This window comes from Hyla sarda, chromosome 3 (assembly GCF_029499605.1).
Source record: "Hyla sarda isolate aHylSar1 chromosome 3, aHylSar1.hap1, whole genome shotgun sequence".
Taxonomy (NCBI): Eukaryota; Metazoa; Chordata; class Amphibia; order Anura; family Hylidae; genus Hyla; species Hyla sarda.
This window is the reverse complement of record NC_079191.1, coordinates 366981731-367003316: the sequence shown is the minus strand read 5'-3', so window position 1 is coordinate 367003316 and position 21586 is coordinate 366981731. Positions and strand designations below refer to the sequence as shown.

Sequence of the window (21586 nt, the reverse complement as noted above, 5' to 3'; positions counted from 1 at the left end):
CTAATTCTTCATTTTGCGAAGAAAATCCGAAAAAGGGGGCATGGTCACTTAAAAGGGGGCGTGTTCCCAAAAATTTTCACAAAAACCCAACATATTGGCCCTCATTTACTATTCTAAACCCGACCTCTTTTGTCGAGTTTTTTTGTCGCATCTTTGTCGTGCGCCAGTATGCGACACTATGCAACATTTTTTCCCGACGGACCCGATGTGGATTCTCCCAAACCCGAAAAAGGGGCGTTACCCGACATTTCTGAGCTTTCCCACGTATTTATTAAGGTTTCCAACCCGAATTTGTTGAATTGTTGTGGATTTTTTCCCGACAGCTCAGAGGAGTTGGAAACCAAAACCTACAAAACCCACGTGCGACAAACAGGATGCGACATAATAATAAATACCAGGGGAAAAAAGCAGTCGGGTAAGAAAGCAAGATAGACTTACAACCCGATTTTCTTAGTAAATGAGGGCCACTGTGATTTACCATGAGTGTATAAAGTGTAGTGACATCTAGTGATAGTTATGAGAATTGCAGTCAATCATCCCACTATACTGTTTAGAATGTCCCAGCCAATCATTCCATTTTACAATGTCCTATGATTCTTTTGCTAAATGTAAATGATGTACTATATGCCCCTGAGTACCACTCCACCCCTACATTACTTTCTAAATGTATAACCTAGTGAGTGGGGTACGCCTGGGACTTGTAGTACTTTAATCATCTATAAAATAGAGCACACCGGCCCTTCTGTCCTCCTCTTCCTCCCCCAGTGACCGCTCTGGTTGGCACCTAGGAGTGGATGAGCGGCCTGTGTGATGATACACTCTACTACTCCTGCCGCTCAGCCATACCGTATACACCACAGTGATTGAGCGCGCTCCCGCCTCGAGCAGTCCATGGTGGTGACGCCGGTTGTCATGGAGATGCCTCCGCCCTCAGCACCTGCGCGCTCCCGGCCTCTCACACTTCATCCGGGGTCCTGACTCTGGTTCTGTGGCGAAGTAATAGCGGGGGAGTCCTGCGGGCCGGTCCCGGTGTGTGCGGCTTCAGAGCTGTTCTCAATGGCCGAGGACGTGGAGTGGGTGCTGGACAGTGTGCTGGCCTTCCTCGGCTGCCCCGCCTGGACGGCGCCAGTCTGCGGCTTCATAGAGAACAAATGCTCAGGTACCGGAGCGGCCGCTCACCTTCCCGTGATGCTTTGCGGCGTATCCTCAGAGTATATATATCCGTGTACCCCGGTATGTGGGAGGAGTAATGTATATAACCGTGTACCCCGGTATGGGGGAGGAGTAATGCATATATCCGTGTACCCCGGTATGGGGGAGGAGTAATGTATATATCCGTGTATCCCGGTATGGGGGAGGAGTAATGTATATATCCGTGTACCCCGGTATGGGGGAGGAGTAATGTATATAACCGTGTACCCCGGTATGGGGGAGGAGTAATGTATATAACCGTGTACCCCGGTATGGGGGAGGAGTAATGTATATAACCGTGTACCCCGGTATGGGGGAGGAGTAATGCATATATCCGTGTACCCCGGTATGGGGGAGGAGTAATGTATATATCCGTGTACCCCGGTATGGGGGAGGAGTAATGTATATATCCGTGTATCCCGGTATGGGGGAGGAGTAATGTATATATCCGTGTACCCCGGTATGGGGGAGGAGTAATGTATATAACCGTGTACCCCGGTATGGGGAGGAGTAATGTATATAACCGTGTACCCCGGTATGGGGGAGGAGTAATGTATATAACCGTGTACCCCGGTATGGGGGAGGAGTAATGTATATAACCGTGTACCCCGGTATGGGGGAGGAGTAATGTATATAACCGTGTACCCCGGTATGGGGGAGGAGTAATGTATATAACTCTGTACCCCGGTATGGGGGAGGAGTAATGTATATAACCGTGTACCCCGGTATGGGGGAGGAGTAATGTATATAACCGTGTACCCTGGTATGGGGGAGGAGTAATGTATATAACCGTGTACCCCGGTATGGGGGAGGAGTAATGTATATAACTCTGTACCCCGGTATGGGGGAGGAGTAATGTATATAACTCTGTACCCCGGTATGGGGGAGGAGTAATGTATATAACCGTGTACCCCGGTATGGGGGAGGAGTAATGTATATAACCGTGTACCCCGGTATGGGGGAGGAGTAATGTGTATATAACCGTGTACCCCGGTATGGGGGAGGAGTAATGTATATATCCGTGTACCCCGGTATGGGGGAGGAGTAATGTATATATCCGTGTACCCCGGTATGGGGGAGGAGTAATGTATATATCCGTGTACCCCGGTATGGGGGAGGAGTAATGTATATATCCGTGTACCCCGGTATGGGGGAGGAGTAATGTATATAACCGTGTACCCCGGTATGGGGGAGGAGTAATGTATATATCCGTGTACACCGGTATGGGGGAGGAGTAATGTATATATCCGTGTACACCGGTATGGGGGAGGAGTAATGTATATATCCGTGTACCCCGGTATGGGGGAGGAGTAATGTATATAACCGTGTACCCCGGTATGGGGGAGGAGTAATGCATATATCCGTGTACCCCGGTATGGGGGAGGAGTAATGTATATATCCGTGTACCCCGGTATGGGGGAGGAGTAATGTATATATCCGTGTATCCCGGTATGGGGGAGGAGTAATGTATATATCCGTGTACCCCGGTATGGGGGAGGAGTAATGTATATAACCGTGTACCCCGGTATGGGGGAGGAGTAATGTATATAACCGTGTACCCCGGTATGGGGGAGGAGTAATGTATATAACCGTGTACCCCGGTATGGGGGAGGAGTAATGTATATAACCGTGTACCCCGGTATGGGGGAGGAGTAATGTATATAACTCTGTACCCCGGTATGGGGGAGGAGTAATGTATATAACCGTGTACCCCGGTATGGGGGAGGAGTAATGTATATAACCGTGTACCCTGGTATGGGGGAGGAGTAATGTATATAACCGTGTACCCCGGTATGGGGGAGGAGTAATGTATATAACTCTGTACCCCGGTATGGGGGAGGAGTAATGTATATAACCGTGTACCCCGGTATGGGGGAGGAGTAATGTATATAACCGTGTACCCTGGTATGGGGGAGGAGTAATGTGTATATAACCGTGTACCCCGGTATGGGGGAGAAGTAATGTATATATCCGTGTACCCCGGTATGGGGGAGGAGTAATGTATATATCCGTGTACCCCGGTAATGGGGGAGGAGTAATGTATATATCCGTGTACCCCGGTATGGGGGAGGAGTAATGTATATATCCGTGTACCCCGGTATGGGGGAGGAGTAATGTATATAACCGTGTACCCCGGTATGGGGGAGGAGTAATGTATATATCCGTGTACACCGGTATGGGGGAGGAGTAATGTATATATCCGTGTACACCGGTATGGGGGAGGAGTAATGTATATATCCGTGTACCCCGGTATGGGGGAGGAGTAATGTATATATCCGTGTACCCCGGTATGGGGGAGGAGTAATGTATATATCCGTGTACCCCGGTATGGGGGAGGAGTAATGTATATAACCGTGTACCCCGGTATGGGGGAGGAGTAATGTATATATCCGTGTACCCCGGTATGGGGGAGGAGTAATGTATATATCCGTGTACCCCGGTATGGGGGAGGAGTAATGTATATATCCGTGTACACCGTATGGGGGAGGAGTAATGTATATATCCGTGTATCCCGGTATGGGGGAGGAGTAATGTATATATCCGTGTACCCCGGTATGGGGGAGGAGTAATGTATATAACCGTGTACCCCGGTATGGGGGAGGAGTAATGTATATAACCGTGTACCCCGGTATGGGGGGAGGAGTAATGTATATAACCGTGTACCCCGGTATGGGGGAGGAGTAATGCATATATCCGTGTACCCCGGTATGGGGGAGGAGTAATGTATAATATCCGTGTACCCCGGTATGGGGGAGGAGTAATGTATATATCCGTGTATCCCGGTATGGGGGAGGAGTAATGTATATATCCGTGTACCCCGGTATGGGGGAGGAGTAATGTATATAACCGTGTACCCCGGTATGGGGAGGAGTAATGTATATAACCGTGTACCCCGGTATGGGGGAGGAGTAATGTATATAACCGTGTACCCCGGTATGGGGGAGGAGTAATGTATATAACCGTGTACCCCGGTATGGGGGAGGAGTAATGTATATAACCGTGTACCCCGGTATGGGGGAGGAGTAATGTATATAACTCTGTACCCCGGTATGGGGGAGGAGTAATGTATATAACCGTGTACCCCGGTATGGGGGAGGAGTAATGTATATAACCGTGTACCCTGGTATGGGGGAGGAGTAATGTATATAACCGTGTACCCCGGTATGGGGGAGGAGTAATGTATATAACTCTGTACCCCGGTATGGGGGAGGAGTAATGTATATAACTCTGTACCCCGGTATGGGGGAGGAGTAATGTATATAACCGTGTACCCCGGTATGGGGGAGGAGTAATGTATATAACCGTGTACCCCGGTATGGGGGAGGAGTAATGTGTATATAACCGTGTACCCCGGTATGGGGGAGGAGTAATGTATATATCCGTGTACCCCGGTATGGGGGAGGAGTAATGTATATATCCGTGTACCCCGGTATGGGGGAGGAGTAATGTATATATCCGTGTACCCCGGTATGGGGGAGGGAGTAATGTATATATCCGTGTACCCCGGTATGGGGGAGGAGTAATGTATATAACCGTGTACCCCGGTATGGGGGAGGAGTAATGTATATATCCGTGTACACCGGTATGGGGGAGGAGTAATGTATATATCCGTGTACACCGGTATGGGGGAGGAGTAATGTATATATCCGTGTACCCCGGTATGGGGGAGGAGTAATGTATATAACCGTGTACCCCGGTATGGGGGAGGAGTAATGCATATATCCGTGTACCCCGGTATGGGGGAGGAGTAATGTATATATCCGTGTACCCCGGTATGGGGGAGGAGTAATGTATATATCCGTGTATCCCGGTATGGGGGAGGAGTAATGTATATATCCGTGTACCCCGGTATGGGGGAGGAGTAATGTATATAACCGTGTACCCCGGTATGGGGGAGGAGTAATGTATATAACCGTGTACCCCGGTATGGGGGAGGAGTAATGTAATATAACCGTGTACCCCGGTATGGGGGAGGAGTAATGTATATAACCGTGTACCCCGGTATGGGGGAGGAGTAATGTATATAACTCTGTACCCCGGTATGGGGGAGGAGTAATGTATATAACCGTGTACCCCGGTATGGGGGGAGGAGTAATGTATATAACCGTGTACCCTGGTATGGGGGAGGAGTAATGTATATAACCGTGTACCCCGGTATGGGGGAGGAGTAATGTATATAACTCTGTACCCCGGTATGGGGGAGGAGTAATGTATATAACCGTGTACCCCGGTATGGGGGAGGAGTAATGTATATAACCGTGTACCCTGGTATGGGGGAGGAGTAATGTGTATATAACCGTGTACCCCGGTATGGGGGAGAAGTAATGTATATATCCGTGTACCCCGGTATGGGGGAGGAGTAATGTATATATCCGTGTACCCCGGTATGGGGGAGGAGTAATGTATATATCCGTGTACCCCGGTATGGGGGAGGAGTAATGTATATATCCGTGTACCCCGGTATGGGGGAGGAGTAATGTATATAACCGTGTACCCCGGTATGGGGGGAGGAGTAATGTATATATCCGTGTACACCGGTATGGGGGAGGAGTAATGTATATATCCGTGTACACCGGTATGGGGGAGGAGTAATGTATATATCCGTGTACCCCGGTATGGGGGAGGAGTAATGTATATATCCGTGTACCCCGGTATGGGGGAGGAGTAATGTATATATCCGTGTACCCCGGTATGGGGGAGGAGTAATGTATATAACCGTGTACCCCGGTATGGGGGAGGAGTAATGTATATATCCGTGTACACCGGTATGGGGGAGGAGTAATGTATATATCCGTGTACCCCGGTATGGGGGAGGAGTAATGTATATATCCGTGTACCCCGGTATGGGGGAGGAGTAATGTATATATCCGTGTACCCCGGTATGGGGGAGGAGTAATGTATATATCCGTGTACCCCGGTATGGGGGAGGAGTAATGTATATATCCGTGTACCCCGGTATGGGGGAGGAGTAATGCATATATCCGTGTACCCCGGTATGGGGGAGGAGTAATGCATATATCCGTGTACCCCGGTATGGGGGAGGAGTAATGTATATATCCGTGTACCCCGGTATGGGGGAGGAGTAATGTATATATCCGTGTACCCCGGTATGGGGGAGGAGTAATGTATATATCCGTGTACCCCGGTATGGGGGAGGAGTAATGTATATATCCGTGTATCCCCGGTATGGGGGAGGAGTAATGTATATATCCGTGTATCCCGGTATGGGGGAGGAGTAATGTATATATCCGTGTACCCCGGTATGGGGGAGGAGTAATGTATATAACCGTGTACCCCGGTATGGGGGAGGAGTAATGTATATAACCGTGTACCCCGGTAATGGGGGAGGAGTAATGTATATAACTCTGTACCCCCGGTATGGGGGAGGAGTAATGTATATAACCGTGTACCCCGGTATGGGGGAGGAGTAATGTATATAACCGTGTACCCCGGTATGGGGGAGGAGTAATGTATATAACCGTGTACCCCGGTATGGGGGAGAAGTAATGTATATATCCGTGTACCCCGGTATGGGGGAGGAGTAATGTATATATCCGTGTACCCCGGTATGGGGGAGGAGTAATGTATATATCCGTGTACCCCGGTGTGGGGGAGGAGTAAGCGTGTATATATCCGTGTACCCCGGTATGGGGGAGAAGTAAGCGTGTATATATCCGTGTACCCCGGTATGGGGGAGGAGTAAGCGTGTATCTAACCGTGTACCCCGGTATGGGGGAGGAGTAAGCGTGTATATATCCGTGTACACCGGTATGGGGGAGGAGTAATGCATATATCCGTGTACCCCGGTATGGGGGAGGAGTAATGTATATAACCGTGTACCCCGGTATGGGGGAGGAGTAATGTATATATCCGTGTACCCCGGTGTGGGGGAGGAGTAAGCGTGTATATAACCGTGTACCCCGGTATGGGGGAGGAGTAAGCGTGTATATATCCGTGTACCCCGGTATGGGGGAGGAGTAAGCGTGTATATAACCGTGTACCCCGGTATGGGGGAGGAGTAATGCATATATCCGTGTACCCCGGTATGGGGGAGGAGTAATGTATATAACCGTGTACCCCGGTATGGGGGAGGAGTAATGTATATATCCGTGTACCCCGGTGTGGGGGAGGAGTAAGCGTGTATATAACCGTGTACCCCGGTATGGGGGAGGAGTAAGCGTGTATATATCCGTGTACCCCGGTATGGGGGAGGAGTAAGCGTGTATATAACCGTGTACCCCGGTATGGGGGAGGAGTAAGCGTGTATATATCCGTGTACACTGGTATGGGGGAGGAGGGTAGACAATTGTGTGTATATATAGCTGTGTACCTCAGTATGGGGGAGGAAGGAGGAACAAGCTTGTGATTAAGGGAAAGGAAGTAAGTAACCCCCTTTCTACCTTGTGCTGTCATAGGACTGTAGTGGTCCTGGGGGTGCACTATAGTTGCCAGCACAGCGCCAATCCCAATACTGTGAGCTACTATGGGTAATTATTATTATTTTTTTAATATAGAGGATCATCCTGTTAGTGTATAAAAGGCTGAAAAGGGGGGAGCCGTCCTGTTATATGGACAGGAGAAGGGGGAGCCATCCTGTTTTATGGAGGGGAGAAAGGGGAGCTGTCCTGTTTATATAGAGGGGGAAGAAGAAGGAATGTCCTGTTATATGGAGGCGATAAGGGGGAGCCATCCTGTTATACAAAGGTGATAAGGAGGACTGTCCTCTTATATGGTGGCGATAGTAGAGACTGCTCCCTTATAAGCAGACTATAAGGGGGACCATATCTGTGTCACTTTGGATACCACCAGCACCTGACTGATCTCATTGGCCTATCAGAGGGTGCGGCCGGTCCTGTCGTGATGTCTGTCATTTTGAATGAATGGTGTTGTACACTTGCAATGTTTCTCTTACTGTCAAATTGAATGAATCTGTGACTGACACAGCTCTCAGGGTCATGTGTAATGTCGCTCGTAGCTTGGATGACTGAAATGACAGCGTGCTCGTATTGTAGCGAGGCTGTAGGGAAGAATAAACTATTGGATCCTCAAACACCTGGATGCAGAGGGGAACTACCAACAACCATTACATCTGTTATTATATTAAATTGTGTTATCTTTTATTTATTTTTGTACTACTGAAATTTATCAACAGGCTGAAACAAATTCATGTATAAGTTGCACATAAGCAAAAAAAACTGTAAGAAAAAAATTACTGAAAAAAGGAATACATAATCAAACATTGATATATGTTCCCCTGGGTGACTACGTTCAGGTCATTGACTTTAATAGGGCCCATGCCCGTCCGAGCACAGGTACATCAGCAGACGATTTTGAGATTCTGTCTACGTTTTTTTTGTCCCGCAAAGGCACAAATCTTAAAGGAAAACTGTCAGCTTTCTACCCCCGCACTAACCAGCAGTACTGGCTGGTAGTGCGGGGGACGCTGATCAGTTTCATGCTTACTGCGCCTGGATCCGCCGCACTGTTCGGCCTTAATTTTCTATTTTCTGTATATTCAAATCAGGTGTTAACTGGCACTCTAACACCAATGGTCCCATTGGGTTATGGGTTCAATAATACATTTTCCAATCCCCTTCTGGGAGGAGATCCTCCCTGCACTGCACGCTGAACGCCATATTAGGCAGCTCTCTGAAGAAGTTAGTTTTCTAACGAAACGTTTGAGCAATTTATCAAGTTTTTAGACAGGAACACAGTGTGTGTCAAGGGTGCGGAGTTACTGTGTGATGGTAGAGTGGATATACTGACCATGCCCAGTGAGAAATAAGATAACTCCTACACCAGTACTATAGCACCATCAAGTGGGCTTATACTAGAAGACACACTGTCTTTCCTGATAGTTTTAAATATACATAAGTTTCACAATCATAGATAGACCTTTTAAGAAATAAGAATAAAAGTTATATTTTAATTGGGTTACAGGTAGGGTATTGTTCCCCGAAAGGGAGGATCTCCTCCCAGAAGGGGATTGGAAAATGTAACTGGCACTCTGACGTCAGTGCCGGGCCGCAGCACCGCCCAGCTCATCAATATTCCTCCCCTCTCTCTTCATTACAGAGCGGGGAGAAGAGGGAGGGGAGGAATATTGATGAGCTGGGCGGTGCTGTGGCCCGGCACTGACGTCAGAGTGCCAGTTAAAACCTCATTTGAATATACAGACAATAGAAGATTATGGCCGAACAGCGCGGCGGATCCCGGCATGGTAAGCATGAAACTGATCAGCATCCCCCGCACGATCAGCCAGTACTGCTGGTTAGTGCAGGGGAAGAAAGCGGACAGTTTTCATTTTAATATTAGCCGGTAGAGATGAGCAAAGTTAAAGAAATTTGATTTGTCACGAAGCTCGGTGGTTTCTGACTTTATCCTGCATAAATTAGTTCTGCTTTCAGGTGCTCTGGTGGGCTGGAAAAGGTGAATACAGTCCTAGGAGACTCTCTTCTAGGAATGTATCCACCTTTTCCAGCCCACCGGAGCACCTGAAAGCAGAACTAATTTATGCAGGATAAGTCATCAACTGCCGAGCCTTGAGGTTCGTGACAAATCAAGTTACTGTAAATTCGCTCATCTCTATTAACCAGTCTTAATATTAAAAGAAATTGGGGAGGTTTATTAAAATCTTTGCAGAAGAAGAGTGGTGCAGTTGCCCAAAGTAACCAATCAGGCTGCTGATTTGATTTTTCAGAGGCATTTTTAAATTGTAAATAATAATGCATTTTAAAATTTTTAAAAATGTGTCTATGGTAAAGTCATTGTGTAGCCTTTAACCCCTTAAGGACCCAGGACGTACTAGAACGTCCTGGCACCCTGGGCTTTAAGGACCCAGGATGTATTAGTACGTCCTGGTGTTTCTCCGGTCTCTGCCGCGTCCCCGGGCAGAGATCGGAAGCGGATGCCTGCTGAAATCCTTCAGCAGGCATCCAGGGAAAACGCCGAGGGGGGCCATGTAGGCCCCCCATGTTGGCGATCGCCACAAATCGCTAGGGAAATCGCCCCTGCGATCTGCGGCGATACCGGGCTGATCGGGTCTCTGGGACCCGACCGCCCGGTAATTTTGCATGATCCCGGCTGTCACAGACATCCAGGACCATGCTAAAGTATAGGAGCGAGGTGGCAAGCCTGCCACCTCCTCCTATCCCCTGCGATCCATCGGTTAGTTAACCGACAAATCGCAGGGGGGGCGGTTACTTCCTCCCGCCCCCCCTGCCCGGCCCCTGGATGTCCCTGAAGACCCGGATCCCGGCGATGAAGACGGCGGCGGCGACAGGTGAGTTCCTCTTCAGCCGCAGTCGGGCCCTTTACAGCAATGCATGTCGCCGTAAAGCGACGTGCATTGCTTTAATGGGAACCTGTAAACTACAACTCCCAGCATGCCCAGACAGCCCTTGGCGTCTGGGCATGCTGGGAGTTGCAGTTTTGCAACATCTGGAGGTCCACAGTTTGGAGACCACTGTGCCCTTCCAGATGTTGCAAAACTACACATCCTCAGCATGCCCTTACTGTGCAGGCATGCTGGGAGTTGTAGTTCTGTAACATCTGGCCCTTCAGATGTTGCAGAACTACAACTCCCAGCATGCCTGGACAGTTTTGGCATACTGGGAGTTGTAGTTTTGCAAGATCTGGAGGGCTACAGCTTGGACACCACTGTTCTCCTCCAGCTGTTGCGTAACCACTACTCCCAATATGCCATTCGGCTGCCTGGGCATGCTGGGAGTTGTGGTTTTGCAACAACTGGAGGCACACTGGTTGGGAAACATTGTCTGTTTCCTAACTCAGTGTTTCCCAACCCGTGTGCCTCCAGCTGTTGCAAAACTATAACTACCAGCATGCACTGATAGACCGTGCATGCTGGGAGTTGTAGTTTTGCAACAGCTGGAGGTTCCCCCCCCCCTGTGAATGTACAGGGTACATTCACATGGGCTGGGGGCTTACAGTGAGTATCAGGCTGCAAGTTTGCGATGCAGCAAATTTTGCGCGTCAGCTCAAACTCGCAGCGGGAAACTCGCTGTAATCCCCCGCCTGTGTGACTGTACCCTAAAAACACTACACTACACTAACACAAAATAAAATAAGTAAAAAACACTACATATACACATACCCCTACACAGCCCCCCTCCCCAATAAAAATGAAAAACCTCTGGTACGCCACTGTTTTCAAAATGGAGCCTCCAGCTGTTGCAAAACAACAACTCCCAGTATTGCCGGACAGCTGTTGACTGGAGGCACCCTGTTTGGGAATCGCTGGCGTAGAATACCCATATGTCCACCCCTATGCAAATCCCTAATTCAGGCCTCAAATGCCCATGGCGCTCTCACTTCGGAGCCCTGTCGTATTTCAAGGCAACAGTTTAGGGCCACATATGGGGTATCGCCGTACTCGGGAGAAATTGCCTAAAAATTTTGGGGGGCTACTTCCTGAGTCCGCTCCCGTTCAATAACGCGGGGCCACGGCCTCTAAGAACGGCCGGGACCCATGGCTAATAGCGCGCGGCATTGAAATAGCGGCATCCCGAACAGCTTACATACCTGCCTCCATGCTGTCCAATCGCCGAATGACTGCTCAGTGCCTGAGATCCAGGCATGAGCAGTCAATCAGCAGAATCATCGATCAGTGGTTTCTTATGAGAAACCACTGATCAATGTAAAAGATCAGTGAGTCAGTGTTATAGGTCCCTATGGGAGCTATAACATTGCAAAAAAAAAAAGTGAATAAGGGTACGTTCACACAAGCGGATTTTTTTGCGGGTTTTCCGCTGCGTATTTGAAAGGGGGCAGGCTCTTCTCAGCTGTCCACACCAGATTTTCCGTGGAAAATCCGTCGCAAGCCCCATTGAAGTCAGTAGGAACTGCGGCGGATTTTCCGCAGTGTAAATTCCACCGTGGAAAATCTGCTGCGGACAGCCGAGAAGAGCCCGCCCACTTTCAAATACGCAGCGGAAAACTTTCAAAAAAATCTGCCCGTGTGAACGTACCCTAAAGATCATTTAACCCCTTCCCTAATTAAAAGTTTGAATCACCCCCCTTTTCCCATTTAAAAAAAACAGTGTAAATAAAAATAAACATATATGGTATCACCGCTTGCGGAAATGTCCGAATTATAAAAATATATTGTTAATTAAACCGCTCGGTCAATGGTGTACGCGCAAAAAAATTCCAAAGTCCAAAATAGTGCATTTTTTGGTCACTTTTTATATCCTGAAAAAATGAATAAAAAGCGATCAATAAGTCCTATCAATGCAAAAATGGTACCGCTAAAAACTTCAGATCACGGCGCAAAAAATGAGCCCTCATACCGCCCCATACGCGGTAAAATAAAGTTATAGGGGTCAGAAGATGACAATTTTAATCGTATACATTTTCCTGCATGTAGTTATTTTTTCCAGAAGTACGACAATATCCAACCTATATAAGTAGGGTATCATTTTAATCGTATGGACCTACAGAATAAAGATAAGGTGTCATTTTTTTCCGAAAAATTTACTGTGTAGAAACAGAAGCCCCCAAAATTTACAAAATGGCGTTTTTTTTTGTTGATTTTGCGTAAAATGACTGACATCATTACAAAGTAGAATTGGTGGCGCCAAAAATAAGCCATCATATGGATTTTAGGTGCAAAATTGAAATAGTTTTTTTAAAGGTAAGGAGGAAAAAACGAAAATGCAAAAACGGAAAAACCCCGGGTCCTTAAGGGGTTAAAATACCAAATGCCAGTCCTTCAGCTGGTTTTGCCTAGGGTGTTTTTCAGTGCAGGGATGGGCCTGTCTTGTAGTGGCTTGCACCCTTATAATTAGTATTCTCATGTAGCTTCATTGACAACACAAAACAAAGAGAAAAAAAAATTACAAATGTACCGTAGGTATTATATAATAATGTAAAAGAGATTGCAAGCACATGGTATGATGGACACATTTTTGCATTTGTATTACAGCCACATTCCCTGGCCTGACAAATATCAGGTCAGGTCATCAGACTCTCCGTCAAGCTGCATTCACATCTCTTTTTTGCAATACGGTTCCCGTATCCGGTTTCAATGTAAAAACCGTATGGAACCATATTGCAAACCGTATGTATAAACATGTCACTGAAAATCGTATGCCAAATGTAGCATCTGGTTGTGTAAGTTTTGCATCATTTACAGTTTTATCCGTTTTTTTTTCCCATACACAAAACCGTAGTCTACTACGGTTTTATGTCTGGGTGAAAAAACGTATACAACCCGTATACGTTTAAAAAAAAAAAAAAATGGTGGTCAATGGGAACCCTACAGAACCGTATATGTGGACGGTTTCATACAGTTTGCACAATACGGTTTAGCAGTTTGCACATGCGCAGTGCACGCCGAAAGTTCTTCCCACAAATAGAACAAGAAGAACTTTAATTAAGGACAAACATAAAACTGTATCTGTTTTTTTTTTCTTCAAAAAACTTATGAAACCATATGCAACCAGACATCCGTTTTCATACCGTATATGGTTTAAAACCGTACAGAGGTGTATATACGGTTGTATATGGTTCGGTTTTGAGACATACATTATTTTTACAAAAAAAACTGATACGGGAACCGTATTGCAAAAACGAGATGTGAATGCAGCCTAGGGCAAAGTCTTGTGTTTATAATACACTTGTAAGAAAGCGATCTTTACCCCTTGGGGACGGAGCCCATTATGACCCTAAGGACGGGAGCATTTTTTGCAAATCTGACCACTGTCACTTTAAGCATTAATAACTCTGGGATGCTTTTACTTATAAATTTGATTCAGAGTTTGTTTTTTCGTGACATATTCTACTTTATGGTAGTGGTAAATTTTTGTCGATACTTGCATCATTTCTTGGTTAAAAATGCAAAAATTTGATGAAAAATTTAAAATTTTGCATTTTTCTAACTTTGAAGCTCTCTGCTTGTAAGGAAAATAGACATACCAAATACATTCTATATTGATTCACAAATACAAAATGTCTACTTTATATTTGCATCATAAAGTTGACATGTTTTTACTTTTGGAAGACATCAGAGGGCTTCAAATTTCAGCAGCAATCTTCCAATTTTTCACAAAATTTTCAAAAGCTGAATCTTTCAGGGACAAGTTCAGGTTTGAAGTGGATTTGAAGGGCCTTCATATTAGAAATACCCCATAAATGATCAAATTATAAAAACTGCACCCCTCAAAGTATCCAAAAGGACATTCAGTAAGTTTGCTAACCCTTTAGGTGTTTCACAGGAATAGCAGCAAAGTGAAGGAGAAAATTCTAAATCTTCAAAATGTGTAACCCAATTTCTCTCGAGTAAGGAAATACCTCATGTGTATGTCAAGTGTTCAGCTGGCGCAGTAGAGGGCTCAGAAGGGAACGAGCAACAATGGGATTTTGGAGAGTGAATTTTGCTGAAATGGTTTTTGGGGGACATGTCACATTTAGGAACCCCACATGGCATCCCATTTTGGAAACTGCACCCTTCAAGGCACGTAACAAGGGGTCCAGTGAGCCTTAACACCACGCAGGTGTTTGACGACTTTTCATTAAAATCGGATGTGTAAATGAAAAAAAAAAAAAGTTTCACTAAAGTGCAGTTTCTTCCCCAAATTTACCATTTTTACAAAGGGGTTATGGGAGAGAATGCCCCCCAAAATTTGTAACCCCATCTCTTCTGAGTATGGAAATACCCCATGTTAGGACGTAAAATGCTCTGCGGGCGAACTACAATGCTCAGAAGAGGAGGAGAGCCATTGAGCTTCAGGAAAGAGAATTTGTTTGGAATGGTCGTCGGGGGCCATTTGCATTTACTACCCCCCCACATGTGACCCCATTTTGGAAACTACACCTCTCACAGAATTTAATAAGGGGTGCAGTGAGTATTTAAACCCCATTGGTGTTTGACAGATCTTTGAAACAGTGGACTGTGCAAATGAAAAATAACATTTTTCATTTTCACGGACCACTGTTCCAAAAATCTGTCAGACACCTGTGGGGCGTAAATGCTCACTGCACCCCTTAATACACTACATGAGGGGTGTAGTTTCCAAAATGGGGTCACATGTGGGGGGGTCCATTGTTCTGGCGCTATGGGGGCTTAGTAAACTCATGTGGCCTTCAATTCCGGACACATTTTCTCTTCAAAATCCCAATGGGGCTCCTTCTCTTCTGAGCATTGTAGTGCGCCAGCAGAGCACTTTACAGCCACATATGGGGTATGTTCTTACTCAGAGGAAATGGGGTTACAAATTTTGGGGGGCTTTTTTCCTATTTACCCTTGTGAAAATGAAAAGTTTCCAAAATGGGGGTCACATGTGGGTATTTATGTTTTTGCGTTTATGTCAGAACCGCCGTAAAATCAGCCACCCCTGTGCAAATCACCAATTTAGGCCTAAAATGTACATGGTGCGCTCTCACTCCTGAGCCTTGTTGTGCACCCGCAGAGCATTTTACGCCCACATATGGGGTATTTCCGTACTCAGGAGAAATTGCGTTACAAATTTTGGGGGGCTTTTTTTCCTTTTACTGCTTGTGAAAATAAAAAATATGGGGCAACACCAGCATTTTAGTGTAAACATTTTTTTTTTTTTTTTTACACTAACAGGCTGGTGTAGCCCCCAACTTTTCCTTTTCATAAGGGGTAAAAGGAGAAATTTGTAGTGCAATTTCTCCCGATTACGGAAATACCCCATATGTGGCCCTAAACTGTTTCCTTGAAATACGACAGGGCTCCAAAATGAGAGAGCGCCATGCGCATTTGAGGACAAAATTAGGAATTGCATAGGTGTGGACATAGGGATATTCTACACCAGTGATTCCCAAACAGGGTGCCTCCAGCTGTTGCTTAACTGCTAGCATGCCTGGACAGTCAGTGGCTGTCCAGAAATGCTGGGAGTTGTTGTTTTGCAACAGCTGGAAGCTCCGTTTTGGAAACACTGCCATACAATAAGTTTTTCATTTTTATTGTGGGGGGGGGGGGGGGCAGTTTAAGGGGGTGTATATGTAGTGTTTTACCCTTTATTATGTGGTAGTGTAGTGTTTTTAGGGTACATTCGCACTGGCATGTTACGGTGAGTTTCCCGCTAGGATTTTGAGCTGCGGCGAAAAATTTGCCGCAGACCAAACTTTAAGCAGAAAACTTGCTGTAAACCTGCCCGTGTGAATGTACCCTGTACGTTCACATGGGGGGGGGGGGGGGGGGGGGCAAACCTCCAGCTGTTTCAAAACCACAACTCCCAGCATGCACTTACAGACAGTGCATGCTGGGAGTTGTACTGTTGCAACAGCTGGAGGCACACTGGTTGGAAAACCTTCAGTTAGGTTCTGTTACCTAACTCAGTATTTTCCAACCAGTGTGCCTCCAGCTGTTAAAAACTACAACTCCCAGCATTTACTAATCGCCGAAGGGCATGCTGGGAGATGTAGTTATGCAACAGCTGGAGGTTACGCAACTACAACTCCCAGCACGGTGAGACAGCTGTTTGCTGTTTGGGCATGCTGGGATTTGCAGTTTTGCAACATCTGGAGGGCTACAGTTTATAGACCACTGCCCAGTGATCTCCAAACTGTGACCCTCCAGATGTTGCAAAACTACAAATCCCAGCATGCCCAGAAAGCAAAGAGCTGTTTGAGCATGCTAGGAGTTGTAGTTTTTCAAGATTTGGAAGGATACAGTTTATAGACCACTATATAGTGGTCTCAAACTGCAGCCCTCCAGCTGTTGCAAAACTACATATTCCAGCATGCCCAAACAGCAAACAGCTGTCTAGGCATGCAGGGAGTTGTAGTTTTGCAACATCTGGAGGGCTGCAGTCTCAGACTGTAGCCCTCCAGATGTTGCTAGGCAACTTACCGGCTTCCGTAGGATCCAGGGAGCAGTCTTCTTCTGCCGCACGCGCCGATCTCCGTCGCCGCCCGCCGATCACCGTCGCCCGCAGCCTCCGGAGGGGTAAGTGGACCTTCGGCGTTCGATCCCCTTCGTTTCCCCGTTCTGCTCCGTCTATTGTGGGTGGGCAGGACGGGGAAAACGAAAGTAAACCCCTCCGCCCCCGATCTGCTATTGGTCGCGTCTAGACCACCAATAGCAGGGATAGGAGGGGTGGCACCCCTGCCACCTCACTCCTATGCCTTCAGGGGGATCGTAGTTATCTTAGACACCCACGATCCCCCTTATATTTCGGGTCACCATAGACCCGTAATGACCCGGAATCGGCGCAAATCGCAAGTGTGAATTCACTTGCGATTTGCGCCGATCGCCGACATGGGGGGGTCTAATGACCCCCCTGGGCATTTGCACGGGGTACCTGCTGATAGATATCAGCAGTCACCCCGGTCCGGTCCCCACTCGGCGCGCGGCAGGGACCGAAATTCCCACGGGCGTATGGATACGCCCTTCACCCTTAAGTACCAGGGCGTATCCATATGCCCTTCGTCCCCAACAGGTTAATAAGTATGTGTTGTTAGCAGCCTACAGCACATGGCTTTCCCTCATCTTACCTGGGAGTATTTGGCTCCAAGGTAGGAAAACGTAAAAGCAAAATAACTTTATTTTCACAACAGCACCTCCATAAAGTTTTACTAACATCTTGTTCTCAATTTATTCATAGATTTCTAGGAAGAATAGTAAAACATTTGTAAGTAAAGATGATCCAAGATGAGGAATATAAGCATTTACTTAAAGGGATTCATAAAAAAAAACTATGAAACAGCTGACATCGGTAACTGTAGTTAGCTTGTCCATGGTCAATAATGTAATAAATGCTTTAAGTTTGCTGGTCTAAAGAATCAAAGAGGTGTGGTCTGGACACTGAGGGGCCCTGGGCAACAATTTCTCTTCCGGCTCAACTGGGATGCTTACCGCGTGTGCCGCAATACTGATGAACGCATGCATAAATTTCCCTAGGGCTCTCAGAGGAAGAGGGCCATGTAAGCAATCGAGGAGAGGCGTTGCATCTAGGGCACAGCCACACCTTTTTTAACTCTCCAGACCAGCAAACAAAAGCATTTTTTACATTATTGCTTCCACAGATAAGCTAACTACAGGTATTGTTACTTGCTTTAAAGCCATGTCAGCAGTTTTATTGGGGTTTTCAAGATCACATATTCCATTTAAACAGACTTGTCAGGAAGACGAAGAGATCCTCCTCAACATCTGACGTATGCTGTAAATGTCTTAGGTCAGTCGGCAAGTATAGAGCAAGCTCATGAGCTGAACCTGCTCTATACCTTCTAGCTACAGCTGACACCTGCCCATAGTGACTGGCATGCTTTTTTCGGCATGCGTCAGATTAGATTCACCGGTTTACTTTTCATTCCAATTTTTACACTAAAGGAGGCTTTAGCATAACCTTGGAATCTAGTTTCATGCCTTCACTAACCAGCCTTACTCTCTCTCTCTTAAAGCATTCATTGGTCATTCAGGACATGGTGCTGGCATGGAGAGAGATTAGTAAGGTATATAGGCTTTTTTTTTTTTTTCTTACTGATTTCGAGGTATGTGATGCTTTGGGGACATCTAGAAATCCCACAGGAAATGGAAAACAGTCTTTTTTGCTGAATGGAGGGAGAAGGGCATTTGGCATGGTTAAAAGCTGATGCATCTCGACGCGAAGCATTGGCTTACACCCAAGGAACTCTATACTTACTTTTCCTACCAAATCACCATTATTTCTGCCAAATAGCTCAGGTGATGGGCTTCTGTAAAGGTAGGCTTGTAAATCCAACTAAAGAAGCCTTTCCACATGCTTTTATTGATTTTGTAGGTTCTTCAATGTATACAAAAAATAATCACTGCATCAAGAAGAGATTAAATCGTCAACATTAATAAAGTTCCTGCACATGGCAAGTGCTTGTTTATTGAAAAAACATCAGAAATCCATATTTATGTTAGGTACGCTAAAGCCAATGTTATGGCACCCACATGCACATGCAGCGCTTTGTCTATACAGGGAAGCTGTACAACTGATTGGATCTGTTGTGTGTGTGTGTGTGTGTGTGTGTGGTAAAAATGTTCTGTCCTTTTATGTATTGTACGTTCTGCTGATACCCTGACATTTCTGATTGCAGTGTTTGATGATGAAGAAGAGAATAAGTTGTCGTACACAGAGATTCACAATGAGTACAAAGAGCTGGTAAATATATATTGTTTACTAATTATGTTTAATTTTAACACATTGGAAACTTAGATGGGCAGTCTCAAAATGTGCCAGATTTTTCATAGTGGCTCAGGCTAATTGATAAAGCTGGCCTCTCTTTAGGCTGTAAAGCCTGTTTATATTTCTCAAGCACTTCATTGGGGGACACAGGACCATGGGTATATGCTGCTTGCCACAAGAAGGCTGACACTAGGCAAAAAAAACAAAAGAGAGTCTGCTCCTCCCAGCAGGATATACCCGCCTCTTTGCTCTAAGCAACTCCGTTTTAGCTTAGTGTCAGCAGGAGGCAGACACAGGTCTGGAGCTCTCCAGACCTGGTCTTATTTCTTTTTTATTTTTTCCTAGTTTCAGCGTCCAGTTAGATTTTCTTTCCTTTGTTATTTTTCTAGCTTGGGGGTGACAGGAGTATGGCACTGCCTGATCCCCCACATGCGAGCTAGGGGCACAGTGCATTGCTGGATGGACCGTTAACCCCTCCTCGCCATCAACAAGGGTCTGGTGGCGTACCCAGGGTCCCCCATTTGCCCATTTTCCAGCTGAGTCTGGCTTAAGGCAGGTGGCCCTAGCTTGTCAAAGACTTCAGCGGTAAGTATGTCTTCTTCCCCCGCCCCTTTCCCCTCTCCCTTTATTTTCCCGGGCGTTTCTGTTATTCTCCCTGGCCGGGGGTCCCTTAGTGGTGCAGGGGTTTCTGACTGGGGGTTCCTTGTGGGGAGTGCCAGCTTCACAAGCTAGACTTGGTTTGGGCCTTTTTGTCGATCACTTCCTCCTTCAAGCGGTGTGATTCCCTGTTTGTGCTCCCCGATGGGTGGCGCAAGGGGCTCCCGGCTTCTAAGGCCACTATCTCCCTGTGGATACGCTCCGCCATTTCGGAGGCATATCGCTACAACGGTCAGGTGCCTCCTTTTCGAGTGACTGCTCATTCCACCCGCGTGGTGGGGGCCTCCAGGGGGGGGTCAGCCACGGGGGCTTAGGCTCTACAGTTTTTCAAGGCGGCGACCTGGTCGTCGCTGCATACTTTTGCCAAGTTTTACCGTGTTCATACCTTGGCGTCCTCCTCGGCCACAGGGTCTTGCAGGCAGCAGTTTAGACGTCCACCTGAGTTTTTTTCTGGCTGGGATGTTGGTCTTCCCTCCCCAGCGACTGCTTTAGGTCGTCCCATGGTCCTGTGTCCCCCAATTAAGTGCTCGAGAAAAGTCGATTTTTGGACTTACCGTAAAATTTCTTTCTCTGAGCTTCTAATGGGGGACACAGCTCCCGCCCATCGGTTTGTTTGTTTTGTGGTTGGTCCCCTTCTTGTCTGGGTTTGTGTCTGTTCCTTCTTGGTTGGTTCTCCTTCTGCTTTGGGACTAAACTGAGTTGCTCAGAGCCAGTAGGCAGGTATATCCTGCCAGGAGAATACTACTTTATTTATTTTTTTACTATTGTCAGCCTCCTAGCGGCAAGCAGCATATACCCATGGTCCTATGTCCCCCAATAAGAGAGAGAGATTTTACGGTAAGTCCAAAAATCTGCATTTCTGTTCTAAGACCAGTTACTTTAGTCCAAAATTTGGGTAAATTAGTGCTCAGACCACTCCCACTAAGTTGTAATACCACAGAAATTAGCTTTGTTTTTCTATCCCTGGGTAACTGTGTAATTTAATACATCTTAATTACAGCACACCACAATTCTAGTGCATTTGAGGACAAAGGGGGAGATTTATCAAAACCTGTTCAGAGGACAACTTGCCCAGTTGCCAATAGCAACCAACCAGATTGCTGCTTTAATTTTTTTTTTCCAGGAAGGCCTGTGAAAAATGAAAGAAGTGATCTGATTGGTTGCTATGGGCAACTGGGAAAGTTTCCTCTACACAGGTTTTGATAAATCTCCCCCAAAATTCTGACACAACAGACTTAGTAAATCTGGGCAATCAACTTCTGCTGCAACACATTGTTAATCATACAGTACTCTATTCATAAGCCACTGTGTTGCTAGACATTAAAAATAGGGCTAAAATGTTATGTGGCATTTAATACATAGTGGTCAATTGTTAAATGCAGACAAGAGTTTTTTGTTTTTTTTTGGCCTCTCTCTGGCATATATCAGTTGCTACAAAAATGTAGTGTGGCACAGCAATATGTGCTCTTTTGTACATTTTTGAATACTTAAAAATTTATAAATAAATACACTTCCCGTATCCCAGGTATTTTGGGAAGCTCAAGTGTCATCACTGTCTATTTATGGATGCCATTGTTGAAGCTTCACAAGGCAAAAAC

At 46.4% G+C, this 21586-nt stretch overlaps 1 protein-coding gene across 2 annotated transcripts in view; it reads left to right on the top strand.

Annotated features, from left to right (window-relative positions):
* The first annotated feature begins 905 nt into the window (after positions 1-905).
* The window catches only part of CFAP36 (cilia and flagella associated protein 36), a 50417-nt gene continuing 29736 nt past the window's right edge, over positions 906-21586 (top strand). For both annotated transcript variants that reach the window (XM_056567732.1, XM_056567730.1), the window contains exons 1-2: positions 906-1159; positions 19243-19307. In XM_056567732.1, coding sequence (XP_056423707.1) covers positions 1057-1159; positions 19243-19307 — 168 coding nt within the window. In that variant the 5' untranslated portion in view covers positions 906-1056. The remainder of the gene's footprint in view (positions 1160-19242; positions 19308-21586) is intronic.